The 15,446-nt window shown below is 44.4% G+C and overlaps 1 protein-coding gene across 1 annotated transcript; it reads left to right on the top strand.

Moving 5' to 3' along the window:
* The first annotated feature begins 765 nt into the window (after window positions 1–765).
* ETS2 (ETS proto-oncogene 2, transcription factor) lies at window positions 766–14,379 on the top strand. Its single transcript, XM_082277663.1, has 10 exons — window positions 766–1,035; window positions 4,192–4,263; window positions 7,005–7,125; window positions 8,732–8,851; window positions 9,318–9,518; window positions 10,139–10,222; window positions 10,877–11,119; window positions 11,289–11,552; window positions 12,190–12,308; window positions 13,349–14,379. The coding sequence occupies exons 2-10, from the start codon at window positions 4,192–4,194 to the stop codon at window positions 13,562–13,564; spliced, it is 1,440 nt and encodes a 479-aa protein (XP_082133789.1). The 5' UTR covers window positions 766–1,035; the 3' UTR covers window positions 13,565–14,379.
* Window positions 14,380–15,446: the final 1,067 nt, after the last annotated feature.

Here is a 15,446-nt window from a genome sequence, read left to right as displayed (position 1 = left end):
TCACAGGCTGTGGCGTCAGGATCTGCGATTCACAGGCTGCAGCTTTTTGGCGTCGCATCCCGTTTATATTAAGAACTCCCCAAAATAATTGTGGAAGGTGCAACATGACATAATCACTGAAGTTGCACAGCACCAAGCGTCTCAGTTTTCTTCTGAAAATCGCGGAATCAGGTTGGAAAAGATCTCTCGAGAACATCGAGTCCAACTTTTGACAGACCCCCTCTTTGTCAATTAAACCGTGGCACCGAGTGCCACGTCCCGTTGTTCCTTGGACACCTCCAGGGATGGTGACTCCACCAACTCCCTGGGCAGTTCTAATGTCTAATCAGCCTTTCTGTGAAGAAATTCTTCCTGATGTCCAAACAGACTATTTCTATTTGGAATTTTAGGGGTTAACTTTCCTAATCTTACCCGCCTCGACCAGAGACATTAATTAAAAAACAAGCATGGAAAACGTCCAGCATAAATTATCTCACGCATAACCAGGGGGGAGGGGAGGAATAAAAAACAGCATTCGTCTCTCGGAACGACATAAAACTGCTTTTCCCCTCTTTTCCTCCCCGAGCCGCACTCCGCATCCCCCGGCGCTGGCGGAGCCGGGGCCGAGCGCGGCTGTGCCGGTACCAGCGACGACAACAAGCGGAGGGGCCGGGCTTGCGGGAGGCGGGTCCGGCCGCCTCCCCCCGCCCGCTGAAGAGCGCCTGCGAGGGCGGGCGGGCGGCACAGCGCGGAGCCGAGCGGAGCCGAGCGGAGCCAGCGCAGCCCCGTGGGCCACCCGCGCCCGGCCGGCAGCGCCCACGCACCGCGGGCACCCGCCTTCCTTCCCTGCCGCATCCCGCCCCTTCTGTGCCCCCCCCCTCCTTTCGCCGGGACTCTCCGCCGGGATCAGCGCTGTTGTTGTTGGCCGGCGCGGCCGCATCGAGGATATTTTGGCTCGCGGAGAGGCAGCGGCGCCGCGTTCCCTTGGACGCCGCGTGTGGGGCCGGGGCTGCCGCCGGGGAGGGACCGCAGGAGCGGCGGAGCGCCGGGGGCCAGGTGAGGCGGGGGCGGCGGCGGGGAGGGAGCGGGGAGAAAAGGAGAAAGGGGGGCGGCTCGTCGGAGCTCCGGGACTTCTCCACGCCGATGCGCCCCGACCCATCGGCGCTGGGGATTCTCCGCGGGGATGCCGAGCACAGCCCCCAGCCGCCCCGATCAGCCTCGCCCGGCGGCGATGAGGGGTTGAGGAAAGCGGCCGGGGGCTCATCCCCCGGGGGATGCCGCGGCGAGGCGGCAGCGCGCCCCGGCAGGAAGGGGTTAATGGGCAGCGCGCTCTGGATTTGGTTAGGACTTTAAAGGGACTGGGCTGTGTGATCTCCCCACCGAAGTTTTTTTTTTTTATGTGGGCGAAGCGTGTGTCATGTGTGTGAGAAGGCAGGCAGGCTCCCGGCGGGGCTCGGGGAGCTCAGGGGCTGCACGGGGCACGCGGTTCTCTCCGACCCTCTTCCTGTGGAGGCTGTTTGTTCTCTGAAAAAATTGCCATATAGAAAAAAAAAAAAAAAACAACAATCAGGCACGTTTCCCCCTTCCCGCTCTCCTCCCTCCCCCCACTAAAAAAAAACCCCCAAACCTAAAAAACAGCATTGGAGGTACATCAGATACATCGGGGACACCAGCCCGCTTCAGTTCTCCATGTGGATGCTGCCCAGCTGCGTCCAGCTGTGGGCAGGCACCTGGCTGTTGCTGAAAAGAAGGCAATCAGAATTCAGGAGTATTAGTTAATAAGTGCCTGATCCTGTTGACCCTGTTCTGGTTCACCCACTCAGCTATGCGGGGGTGTTGAGGAAGGTGTCCTGCCAGTTAAACCAATTATAGCTGGCAAGTCGCAGTCATCAGCATTAGTGGAGGAGTCGGAGGTGAGGCCCAGTCACACCGTGTTGGGCCCTAGTGGCTTTTCTGAACTTAAAACAGCAGCTTTCTAAGTCCAGCAGGAAGCCAGATTTAACCCTCGTGTGCCACGAAAACCCAAGTTGCCTTTCCAGCTCTGTTTCTATTGTGGTATCTCTCTATGGGTTTCGTATCTCAGGGCTGGAAATTTGTGCTGCAGATGGGGAGAAAGCTGATGTGGGATGAGCCAAGGGTATAGAAATTCCTCTGCTTGAGATCCTCGGTTGGAGGAAGAAAGCTGGAGTGTTGCAAAACATGCTGAGGATCTCCATGTGTTATTCAGCCAGAGTTCGGTGTCTCATTTTCCCAAAGCTTTCCTTCCAGGCAAGGCCACGGAGCAAACCCAGCGTGGAGAAGCAGGGGCTTGGGTTAATGAGCAATGCTGTGTAATCAACACTTGGTATAATCCTTTTGTCTTAGGGCCCTAAACATCTCTAAAGAAACAAAAAAAAAAAAAAAAAAAAACCCAGGAAGGAGAGAATCCCAGCCCTTTTGGTGGATGGGGAAGTGCCTAACAGGATTTGTGGAGAGGTCAGAATTGCAGACAAAGTGCCAGGAATCTTATTTGTACTCCTAACCAGGGACCAGACCTAAACTTACAGAATATACGTATAAGATTTTCAAAATGCTCAAATCCTTGAGCCAGTTATCTCTGGACACCAGAGCAGAAATCAAAGGGAAAACAAAGAGTGTTAGAAATTTACTTTCTTAAAAGCCCAGCCAAATGCAAGGATAAACAGTTGTTTAAACTGTGGCAAATTTAATGAACAGATTAGGATGCTTGCTGAGTGAGACTCACGCTGTGTGAAATTCTTTGCTGCTCAATGAGATGTGTAATTTAGATCAAATATTTGTACGTGCTGTTTGAGGTAAAAAACATCATTCACTAGATTGCACTTTTTGAGTAACATTAATGAATATTCCTTTCAGAGTCAGTTGATTTATTTTATTTCAATTATAAGGCCCAGTGAAGGTGAAATAGGCCTTTCAGGTTAAGGACTCTTGCTGGTTTTTTTTAACTATTTTTAAGCGATCAGCTATTTAAGAGGGTGAAGGAGTTCCTTGACTTTGGCTGTTGGATGTTTTTATTCTCCTCTCTGTTTATAATGCACGGCTTTTGAATGTGTTGCCATTTTTAACTGGGCTGATTTTGCTAGATCTTAATTTACGATTTTTTTTCCGAATTTTAAATTGCATTTTGTTTTTCTTTTTCCTTGTGTTAACATGGTGAGTGATAGATTTGGCTTGTAATAAGTGATAACAGTTTTGTGGAAATCTTGATAGTGTCCTCTGTGGCTATTTAAGTACGAGTGCATGTTTTCAGGCAGTTGCTGTGGAGCAAAATAATTTAGCCCACTGCTGTGAAAAAAGGGAAGGAAAATTAAGAGTGTAGCTTGATAAGATATCGTTCACTGACACCTGAATTGCAGCATCACGATAAACCTGAACAATGGCCATAAAACTGGCTTTATTCCTTATGTTTGATCTTACCAGTAGGTCAGTCAGAGGATCTGAATCTTATCACTCTTTTCCTTAAGTGATATACAGGAGAAAAGTTACACAGGCCTCACACAACTCTGTTCCTGGTAATAAAGGCAATATGATAAAGCTTTGACTTCAATGGCGTGAGCATACTGATAGTGGTCCCATTATCAGCCCTTTAAAAAGGGTATTTTACTGCATAAACCCCTTTTCAGTTAAAACTTAGGCCCTCTAAAGCTTTATAAATATGTTAATCCTGTGTTTAGAAGATGTGCAAGATAACACGGCTTGGAGTAAAGTAGTAAGGGCAGGAGGTTGGGGATGCTGGGAATTGGCTTAACTGATTATTCATGAAAGGGTGAATGCAGGAGGTGAAGGTGTATCACGGTGTCACTCTGTCACTCCTCTTCCTCTGAAAGCCAGAGTCTGAAGTGAATCATGGCCTGTGAGAGGGAATAGAGTAAGCAAAAATAACACAAAACTGATTACCTAAGATAATGGGTGAAAAGTTGGAAAATATCCCAGAGGGACAGGTACTCGGTGGGCAAGGGAATTCCTGTGGGCTTCTCAGACAAACACAAGTTTTGTGAAAGCTTTTCCAGTTGAAAAACAAGCTGGGAACTGCCCTGTGTGGTTGGGATGTCGGCAGTGAGAAGGAAAAGCTTTTCCTGTATCTCATTCCCAAAGCTGCTCCACACTCCGTGCTGGAGCACTCAGATACATGTGTTAACATCTGCTTCCTCCTCCTGTGGCAGTGTTTTTAATGTGGCCCCTCTCGTTTTTCAGATGAGTGACTTTGGGATCAGGAACATGGATCAAGTAGCTCCCGTGTCAAGCATGTACAGAGGAATGCTCAAGGTGAGTACCCTGGAGCTGTCAACTTCCAGACCCAGCTGGGGCATCTCCCAGCCAGTGCTTTTATTGTGTTCCTACGATGCTAGAACAGGAACTGGGTGAGCCAAGTGAACACAGGTTTAATTGCTCCTCTGTAGTCTTCTGCCAGAGTATTCCCACTGAGTTCCACAGAGATGTGAAAAGCAGAACTGAAATAGGAAAGGTGTAAATCTTGCACCCTCAACCCTCTACCCCAACAAGGCTGCCTCTCTCCATTCCCTAAATCCTAAGAATTTCAAACAGGTAGACAAGAACTGAGCTCAAATTTGGTGGTGTTGGTGGAACTCGTGCCAAAATAAAAGTTAAAGGATGAGGAACAGGGGTGGGTTTGTATCTTTGACTTGATGAGACTGGCAGAGACCTGTTCTGATAGGACTGGTCAGGTTTGGTACCTTCCTGAACATTGTTTGGAATAAAAGTAGGTTATTCACTTACTACTTGCAGGTGTTATTAATGGAAGTCCAAGACATTGTAAAAACTCTAGATACTATGACATTTATTTTATCTTTAGGTAGACTGTGTCTGTTCTCTCGTTTTGAAAGGAATTTACAAACTGAGGTCAGCAGGCTGTGAAGACTCAGTCTTAAAGGGCTTCCCCTCACCCCATTCCTGCAAGTTCCTTTTTAATCCCAGTATCAATTTTTTACACAGCATTGATTAATGTAAACCAAATAAAGGTTAGGGAGACCCTTTCTGCTCTCATTAGCTTTGAGGAATGACCATGGTTTTAAGAATCAGTGAGGCTCTGGGATGCTGACTGCTCTGATGCTTTATCATCAAGGGTCCCCTCTTACCTTTTTTTCCTCCTCACAAAAATATCCAGGAGATCTCCCAGTTTAACATCTGTGTGCTCTTAGCACAGTGGTTGCTCTAAGCAGTTACTCAGTGTTCCGTTGTCATAGAATTAAGTCAGAGACTTGTATTCTGCTAAGCTGTAGCTGTTCACATTCCATTTTATTTCATTCTGCAATAATTACGTGTATTGAAAAGCCAGATGAAGTAGTTGTATAACTGATAGGACAAGCAGAATTCGTTCTGCATTGTTTTTTATCTCTTTTACTACTATTAAATCAAGAACGTGCTTACACAATAATTTTCTCCCTTTTGAAATATGAAACCAGCACGGTATGGATTTTACTCATTCACATGCCACAGCATTTTTTCCAGTGACTCAGGATAAGGGTCAGCTATTTACACAAAATGCAGGAGTTTCCAGATTGTGTTGAAAGAACTTGCCCTTTCTTTTAGGTGCTAGCAGTGAGTCAGAGCTTTTATCTAGTAATATATAAGGAATCTTTTACCAGCAGATTTGGCAGCTGTTATTAACTTGTTTTATTCAGAGATGAGCCTTTCCAGGGGCTGACTTTGACTTGATTTGGGGAGTACCTGAACCAGAGGCCCACAATTCGTCCCTGCTGGCCAGGAGATTTCTGAACCCATTAAATGAGGCTTGATACTGTTTGTGGTGACATGAAAAGTTAGGGACTGTGAGGAATATTAATCCTAATTTGCTGTTCCAGGAATACAGTTTAGGTTGCTTTTGCACTGCATGTGAATGGTGCCCTGAAAAATCCTTGCCTTGTCCTCAGTTAAATCCACTCCTTTGGCACAAACTGGCAAATCAGTGTTTGCCTAAACCAAATAAGCATTTGTGAGTTGCCTTTGTCTCCAGCTCTCTGAAGGGCAGGAGCTGCCCAGAGCCAGCTGCAGCTTTCCAGAGCAATGTTCTATCCTCAGGTGCCTCTAAAAAAAATCTCAGTGGCAACTTTTATTCATCTTTGCCTCAAGATCTTGCAGATATTGTTTCCCTGTGACTAACAGGCAAGTTTCATAAGTTGCTTTTGAAATTATTTCACATTCCTTCTGCCCCCCCAAAGACTAAAGTGGTTGGGGGGAATGTAGTAAACTCATACCAGTATTTCTGGCATACGCAATTGGCACAAGTCAAGTTTGAAAGGAGTTAGGTTTTCAAAATATAACAATACTTCTTGAATGTCGTCAGTATATCAGTAGAATCCACTTTTATCTGGAATATTTTTATCAGTCTTGTTTATCCTTTTCTGTAAAATGAAACTCGAAGTGTTTCACTGAGCATCTGAGCACTGGAAAGACTTCAAAATGTGGTTGCTGGCGAATTCAGTAAAGCAGAAGTAAAAGTTGCTGTAACATCCTTCCTCAAGTTCTGTAAAGCTGGTATAGCTTCAAGTGATGTGGTTCAGATGAGTTTGATCCTTTAGAAAATAAAAAAAAAGCGTCTACTGTAGGTATCTACTGTAGGTTTTGCACTGGCAGTTTTCCCAAAACTTACTGATCTGCCATCAAATACTCATCAAGTGGATAATCAACTTTTAAAGGGTTAAGGAAATGAGGCTTTCTTTAAAAGGTACCTGGAAAGAAATATGTATTTTATACACACATGCAGATTGTCTATTGTTAAAAGCCTCAATTACAGGAAAAAACTAAGAATATCCTTATTTGGCTTTGCTGTGAGCTGCAGAACATCCCCCACCTCGCCCTTATCACTGGGTTTGCTCACGTACCAGAAGCTGTGCCCTCGTTGTGGTTGTTTCAAAGCTGATTCAGGGTAGTGGTTGTGCGCGATCTCCAGATCTAGGAAACCAAACCCAGACACTTCCTAGCACTGGAGTTCACAGTTCTCCAGCAAAATGCTTACGTTGTTCTGTGTTTATTCTGGTGCTTTGCAGCGTCAGCCAGCGTTTGACACCTTTGACAGCTCCAACTCGCTTTTCGCTGGGTATTTTTTCTCACTCAACGAGGACCAAACGCTTCAGGAAGTGCCGACAGGATTTGATTCCACTTCTTATGGTAACTCCTCACTTTGCTCCTCAGTCCAGTCAGCAGATCAGGAATTGGTGGGGTCTCACTAATGTTTCCTGGGTGTGCTTTTACAAGTGCAATGTGGATTTCCCTGGAAAGAAGTGGTTTAATACATAGGCTTGTGTGTACGTGCTTGATTTTATTCATGTGAATTTCTTTGTAGGTAGTTGTTGTTTTCTGTACTGAAAAGCAATAGGAACTGGGATGCAGTAGCCGAATAGAGTGATTTTTCATGGAAGAAGCCTTAGTAGTCATTAAAGCAGAGTTAAGAGTTTAAAAATCTTTAAAAAAAGGGGTTTGTGTATTTAAATTTGCAACATCTCGAACATAATTAAAGTGCAGGTATTCTGCAAGCTCCTTTTTTGATTCTGTGGTGTTAAATCAAATAATGTTTTATTCCATACCTTAAAAAACAGGGTGGGGATGTTTAAAGAGATTTTAAATTTTTTTTGTGTGTGTGTAGGACAGTACCCCACTGAGAGTGCCATACAAATCCTTGCCTAAAATCCCTGACAAAATGTAGATATTTTACCTGATGCTGCTTTTATCTCCCCTTAGGGTAGGGAAAAAAGCCTCCAGCCCTCAAACCCAGAAAACCACAGCTCCTTTGTTCTAATGTGATCCTAATCAGTCACCTGCTCTGGTCAGCAAAGCAAGGCCTTGCAGATATTAGGAAGGGTGTGGTAAAAACAGAAGTGAAACGCAAGTGGAGCCTGTAGATAGTCTGGGAGAGCAAGAAGAGCTGCACAGCTCTGAACTGACTTGGAGTCTGCCAAGGGCAGCCTGGGATAGTGGAAGGTGTCCCTGCCCGTGGCAGGGGTGGGACTGGATGATGGAACTTGAAGGTCCCTTCCAGCCCAAAGCATTCAGTGACATCATTCTGTGATAAAATGAGGCATCTTCTGGTGAAAACTGACGAATAAGAAAAACGGAGTGGGAGCCAAATTCATCCTTGAAATAGAATCTGCTAGTAAAATTGAAAGTCAGTGAGGCAGCTTAGTTATTTATACTGACGCGTAGTGGTGCCAACTTTGTGGTTTGATGCATTATTCACCCCCAGCTTGTTGCCAGTCACACTTGTTTGGCCCAGATGATGGGATAATCCTTTGCACCATGTCCTTGGGTGATGTGATAAGGTCTGAAATGCAGTGTTAAACAGTGCAAGCTGGCTCTTCACAACCCTGCTGTCAGTTACTTAGCTCTCAAATAAAGTGAAGATTGTCTAGAGTTGCGAAGAAGTCTGGGGGCAAATTGTAGGTGGTAAGATAGGAAGAAGCAGTCTCATTTCCCTTAAGAAAAAAAAAAAGTAATAGTGAAGTTTCCCTGCAACAAAGGCACTTTATGTAACTACTGAGAGTAAGATCTATGCATGGAAAGCTGCAAAGCTCTTAATTAGCCATGCAATCTTATCAAAGGAGTAGCACAGAGATTTTAGAGCATGGTGATCTCTGGTTTTAAAACACCAACTTTCTACTTTCTAGCATCTTTTTTTTTTTTTTTTAATTCTTTAGATAGCAAAAGCCAGTCACTCCTTTCAGTGGCCTGAAGTTAATGTGTCTTCTTCCTCCCCTCCACCCCTTTTCTTTTCTTGCAGAGTCGAACAACTGTGAATTGCCTCTGTTAACCCCGTGCAGCAAGGCTGTGATGAGTCAGGCCCTGAAAGATACTTTCAGTGGTTTCACAAAGGAACAGTGTCGGCTGGGTATCCCAAATAGTAAGTGTTTGCTATTTATAAGCTCTTTTTTTTTTTTTCTTTTTTTTTTTTTTTTTTTTAATGCTAAGGAGGAGGCTGAATAGCAGCTCTTTGAAAAGGAAAGAATGATGTCAGTAGGAAATACAAGAATGGATCCTATGTGAATCTGGCACAGCTTGCCTTGGAAAGGCCAGACTTGCTGGTGTTAAAAATGGGTGCATGGAGAGCTCATGCTTTGGCAGCCTGAGAGAGAATCAAGCAAGCTGAGGACATCTCTGGTTGCAAGTGAATGCAGAAAGAAAAGAGAGGACTGGGTTATTTTTTTTTATTTAATTCAAGAATACATTCATTCTGAATTCATTCAGAACTAAATAACTTGGCTAAACAATTTTGGGGTTTTTTTTTAATTCACTGCTTTCTAAGGAAGATTCTTTTTTGTCAGGGGCCAGGAGTTATCTCTAAATGTTGGATCCTTCCTGTCTTGCAGATCCCTGGCTGTGGACTGAACAGCAAGTTTGCCAGTGGCTTTCATGGGCTACCAATGAGTTCAGCTTGGCAAATGTGAACTTCCATCAGTTTCTTATGAGTGGCCAAGACTTGTGCAACCTGGGCAAGGAGCGTTTCCTGGAACTGGCACCTGACTATGTGGGTGATATTCTGTGGGAACACCTGGAACAGATGATAAAAGGTAGTTAGAGAGCCAGAAAGAGCTTTTGGTTTAGGGCTCTCCTAACAGAAACAGGAATGGCACTCGATTTCAACACTGGTTTCACTATGAAGGGCTTTTATTGCCTATGAAACTCGAAATGAACTTTAAAACTTGGTTAATAAAAGCATTATCAGCACTATCAGGACATCCTTGGTATGCAAAGCACAGATGCAGATAGCTGCAGACATTCTTTGTGCAGGCTGAGGACATTTGTGGGCAGGTTTTATTTGGGAAAATCACTGGAATAAATGAGATTGGGGTAAGTTACACCACTGTAAGCACCCCATAAATAAAACAGTTAACCCCAGAAATACGAAGTTAACCAACAGTTGGACCTTAAAGCACACTGCAGTTATTGTTGGTTTTAAGTTTTACGTTAAAATTCAATTGGTGTGATGGTCTAAAGCCTGTTGCAAGTTGGTTGGGTTTTTTGGTGTGATTTCTATCATGAGAGAGAATGCAATACAAATACAGTGTGATACTAAAATTTTTGTTAATGCTGACCCCAAAATACTCCCAAGAGTCAGAAGCTTTCCTTGGCATACAGGTTGGATCTTTAAAACCATAAACCCAAATTTCTCTTTTTGTCCTCTCCCCAGACAGCCAAGAGAAATCACAGGATCAGTATGTGGAGAACTCTCACCTCACCTCAGTTCCTCACTGGGTCAATAATAATTCCTTAAGTAAGTATTTTTAGAAATGTGTATTTTGCATCTCTCAGTTTATTCTAAGCATGTCACAGATTCCAAGGTAAAACCAAAAAGCACCAGAATAGTTACTGTGCTTGAGGAGAACATTTCACTTCAGCTGCTCCAGCCTTCTTTCCTTGTATTGTTCAATTGTCATCTAATTTATATCGGAAATCTTTTGAAGAGCAAAGGCTCTGAGAAAATTAAATTTCCTCTTGCTATGCCAAACCTACATCTGTGGAGCAGAATGACCACTCCCATCTCTAGCAAACCAAGTCAAAAACTGGGGAGCAGCACGAGTTATGTTTAGGCCTTTTTAAAGGCTCTGGAAGTGTGCTAGAGCTGCTGGAAGTGTGTGGGATGCAGTGCTGGCTCCCTCGGATTGTTTGATTGATGTTGTGTTTTATTCTACCACAGTCAGGCTTCAGCTCAGCCTGATTACACTACTTAGTGATGAGAGCCTTGCTCAAAACCACTTAAACTTCCCTGGTTTTTTCTGTAGTTTCCTTGAAGAGCGAACAATGGGCGTTTGTGGCTGGCAGGTTGCAGAGGGGGATTTACAGAATCTGATTTGGTGTATTTAGTGTATTAGTTTGTTTAAGGGTCTCCAGGGAAAAATCATCTTAATTCTTTCATTTCTTTTTTCAGCTGTTAATGTAGATCAGAATTCCTATGGAATGCAAATGCCTGGATACCCTAAACCCCTCAGTTATCCCAAACCCAGTCTCCTGACTGACGTCTGTCAGACTTCCACAGCGCCGAATCTCCTCAACCCAGAACAAGAGTTCCCATTGTTCCCTAAAACCCAAGCAGATGCTGTTGGTGTGAACTACTGTGCAGTAAATCAAGATTTCCCAAGGAGTAATCTCAATTTGCTGATGGATAATGCTGGTGAGTCATTATCTGCATGATAAACACAGGGCCAGGGCCATATCCTGAATGTCTCTTGCTCCTTTATGTGATTTACATGGACAGGCTGGATTGAGGGGGAGGAAAAAAAAAAAAAAGCAACCCACCAACACTTTCTATTTTATTTCTTTTATTGTTTTATTTGATAAAGGCAAGCTGAGAGAACATGAATCCAGTGACAGTGGTGCTGAGAGCTATGAGAGCTCGGATTCCATGCTGCAGTCCTGGAACAGCCAATCTTCCCTGGTGGATTTGCAGCGTGTGCCATCCTACGAGAGCTTCGAGGATGACTGCAGCCAGTCCCTGTGTCTGAGCAAACCTACCATGTCCTTCAAAGACTACATTCAGGAACGGAGTGATCCTGTGGAGCAAGGGAAACCAGTTATACCAGCAGCCATCCTGGCTGGCTTTACTGGTGAGTAGTGAGGCAAAATGGTCACTCCTTTTTTTGTGTAACATTAAGTGTGTGCCATGGTGGTGGAGACCACTAGTCACAAATAATTTTGATTTCATATGTTACTAAAGAAAGTCCTCGTGGATTATTCACCCAAAGCAAGGAGCAGGCAGGCGTGTCAGATCAAGTGAAAATCAAATGTGCTTTTTGATCTGTTTGAGAAAGAGGGGAGCTTGGACAAAATCTCCCAGATTTGAGAATTCCCACAGGTGTTGTGAAGGCCTTGTTGCTGTAGTCCTTGCTGAAATTGGTTTTTTCCTGTAGAATGTTTGCCAAGTCAAGGACTTCAGGACAAGCCCTGGAGCTGGAAATGCAGCTGTTGGGAGATGGGAGTGAGGGTTAAAGGATCCATATGAAGGGAAAGCCATAACTTGCTTCAAATCCTTTGTTTCCATGAAAAACTTGACTTCATTTTTACATAGGTGGAAGCAGATTTGTGCTATGGAGTAAAACTTTAGGTTTCTTTCTGATCTATAAAAAAGATAAATCAGATTAATTTTGAGGTCTATGATACTAGTCTGATCATGTATGTTGGTTGTGGTTGGAGCTGGCAGGGGTATTAACTCGTGGTTTTTGTGTGTCTCCTCTTTCCCAACAGGCAGTGGACCTATCCAGCTGTGGCAATTCCTTCTGGAGTTACTGACTGACAAGTCCTGTCAGTCATTCATTAGCTGGACAGGAGATGGATGGGAATTCAAACTTGCTGACCCGGATGAGGTATGTGGCTAATTGGGGTGAAAATGAAGATTTGGGGTCTGGTCTGACATCTGTGGGCCCAGTCCTGGATATAGGTGTGTGTTTAGCTGCACATCAAATATGGTAGTGCTGCTTTTGAAGTATTTTGGGAACTTCAGTCACTAAAAAGAAACAAAATGCCTTTTCATTTTCTGATGCCGTTTCCAGTAGGAAAATTACTGTATTAAGAGATGAGATGAAAAGTCCAGTGGAACTTTCTTATTTAAAAAAAAAAAAAAAGGAGGGGAGAGAAATCAGGAACTTCATAGCACTGAACTTCCAGTAAAGATTTGTCCCCTGCTGCCTGATAGCAAATCAGTGGTAAAATAGTGTTTCTTTGAGAGAGCAGATTGTGCCAGAGCTCTGGGAGTTGGAGCAACACTCTCAGGCACAGGATGGGATTGTTGGTGTTGCCCTGTGTAGGGCCAGGAGCTGGACTTTGATGATCTTAGCAGGGATCTTCCAATTCAGGGTATTCTGTGATTCTTGGGGTTGTCTTGTGCAGGGCCAGGAGTTGGACTGGTGGTGGAGTCACCATCCCTGGAGGTGTTTAAGAAAAGAATGGATGTGGCTATGTCTATGTGCTGTGGTCTGGTTGGCAGGGTGGTGTTGGGTCATATGTTGGGCTCGATCTTCTCTAACCTGGTTGACTCTGTGATCCTCGTGGGTCCCTTCCAGCTCAGGATATTCTGTGTTTCTTGGAGCTGTCCTGTGCAGGGCCAGGAATTAGATTTTGATGCCTGTGGGACACTGCCAACTTGGGATATTCTGCCATTTCTCCATAAACTTGACCTCCTTACGCATATTTTAGCCCATCCCCTACAAACTGGTGTCCTTTGCTGTCAGCCCCTTTCTCCTGAAGCTGCTGTTGAAGTCCCTTGTGGGTTCACTCACCAACTCCTCTCTCGCGAGGTTGGGACATGCAAAGCAAAGAAAAAGCTCTGGCCCGAGAAAGTGGCTGAAATAAAACCCAAGAAGAACACGAGCTGGAACAAACCCCTTTTGCTTTTGCTTTCTGGCAGGTGGCACGGAGGTGGGGGAGGAGGAAGAACAAGCCCAAGATGAACTACGAGAAGCTGAGCCGGGGCCTGCGCTACTACTACGACAAGAACATCATCCACAAGACGTCGGGGAAGCGCTACGTGTACCGCTTCGTGTGCGACCTGCACAACCTGCTGGGCTACACCCCCGAGGAGCTGCACGCCATGCTGGGCGTGCAGCCCGACACCGAGGACTGATCCCGGCCCCGCGAGCCGCCGGCTGGAATCACGCGTGGGGACAATGCCGGGAGCCGCCGCAGCCGGGCCCGCCGCGCGCGGGGGAGAGGCTGCCGGCAAAGCAGCGCCTTCACCCGTTTTGTAACCGCGGAGAGCTGGATGGAAGCGGCCCGGTGTGGTCGGTGGGGCTCTGTGGGAGCGGGCACAGCCCTGGCTCTGGCGTGGAGACGCGGGAATGCTCCTGGGGTCAGCATTTCAGCTGCCTGCCCTGCCCTACGAAGCGTTTACTGCCGTGTGAGGATGGGTTGGCTTTGAAACCAAAGGTTGGCTGGGAGAAAGCAGCGATGCAGCAGAACTCTTGCTCGGATGTTTTTGAAGCACCGCTGTCCTCGCTTACATCTTGTATCATGCAGTTTATTTAAAAACAAACAAACTAACTAATTTATTTTAAATGAGCGGTAAGGAGACTGGTATTAGTTTTGTTTTAAAGCACGTTTTATTGTTGTTGTTATTATTGTTACTACTCCAGAAATGTGCTGCATAGGTACATAAACACTCTTGTGTCCAAAACCAGATGTAGCAACTGTTAACAAAAAACCCCCACCCTTTAAAAGAAGGGAAGGAAAATCATACCATTTCAATATTCAGTTTGTATATATTCTGTGATTCCTTTGGAAACTCTGATGTTCCTATTTAACAGATACTGTATAGTGTAAATTAAACTAATTGTATGTGTGTTTTGAAATAGGATGAATGTAAACTTATCAAATGTGGGGCTTTTTTTTTTTTTTCATGTTTGTCTAGGATATACAACCTTCTGCAAATATTTAATTGGCCTGAGAGACAGCAGAAGTTTTATGCTCAGTGTGCATGCATTTGGGGGGGCAGGGAGGGAGGCTGGGCCCAGGATTTTGCCAAGACTGAAGCTGGCAATTCTTTGTGCATTTTGGCATTTTTACAGGAAACTAATGTTGTATTCTGGGACATGAAAGGGCCTGTTTGTGGTTTCTTCTGTAACTGAAAAATGAAAATATTAGTATAGGTAAAATTACCTTCTTTTCTTTATAAATGGCATATGTTTTTCAACTTCTATGCATGTACTTTTAAAAAAAAATTTATATACAAGCCTTATTTTTTCAGTTCACTTGTCTCTTCCTGCAGTTTATTCTGTATGATTAAAATACGAATTCTATTTTTGGAAATAACTGTGACTCCTTTTCAAAGATCAGGAGGGTTTTATGTAGCAGCTATTTTTACTGCAAAAAAAGAAAAAGGAAAAAAATCACTGGAAAAATGTACTTTGTAAGAAAGCTTTATTTTTTATCTGAGCTTGATGTACAGTTACATGTGTTGTACAGTGTGAGAGGTTTAAAAATATGAGTCTTCATTAAAACCTCTTGTAAAGAAAATGTTGTGTGTGCTTTTTGATTTGGAAGGTTTCAGAGGAGTTCCTTTCGTGTTTGTTGGTTCAACCCTTGTCCATCCTGCTACCACCACCCTCAACAGCTGCAGGATGAAAAAAATAACCCAAAAAGAAAATAACCAGCCAGGCTTAGGGCTTATTGGAGAAAACAGTGCAAGAATGCAGAGGCTGATGGGCTTGAGCTGAGCTAGATGGATGCCACCACTCTCTCTTTGGATATAAATTCAAGTTAACACCTTTGTGTTGTGCCTCTGAAAGAAAACTGGCAGTTCTGTGGTGTGAAAGGCTGTGTAAAGTGACGGGGGAAGATATGGAAGAACAGAGGTGGGAAGACAATTTTGGCTTGAACTGTTCCTGTCCTGTACAAAGGAACCCTGCTGTCTCCATCCTTTTCTTCATCCCTCCACCTTTCAGAGAAGCAGGAAATACGGAAAACTTTGCACATATTTAAAAAGTAAAAACCACAGAGATTAAATTATG

This window comes from Coloeus monedula (genome assembly GCF_965178545.1).
Source record: "Coloeus monedula genome assembly, chromosome: 3".
Lineage (NCBI taxonomy): Eukaryota > Metazoa > Chordata > Aves > Passeriformes > Corvidae > Coloeus > Coloeus monedula.
This window is presented reverse-complemented; position numbering and strand designations above follow the sequence as displayed.

Excerpts from the sequence above, each read along its gene's own strand:
- ETS2 (XM_082277663.1), top strand. The coding sequence starts at position 4,192 with ATGAGTGACTTTGGGATCAGGAACATGGATCAAGTAGCTCCCGTGTCA. Across the intron at positions 9,519-10,138 it reads CCTGGAACAGATGATAAAAG|ACAGCCAAGAGAAATCACAG; the intron begins GTAGTTAGAGAG and ends TCCTCTCCCCAG. Across the intron at positions 10,223-10,876 it reads GGTCAATAATAATTCCTTAA|CTGTTAATGTAGATCAGAAT; the intron begins GTAAGTATTTTT and ends TTCTTTTTTCAG.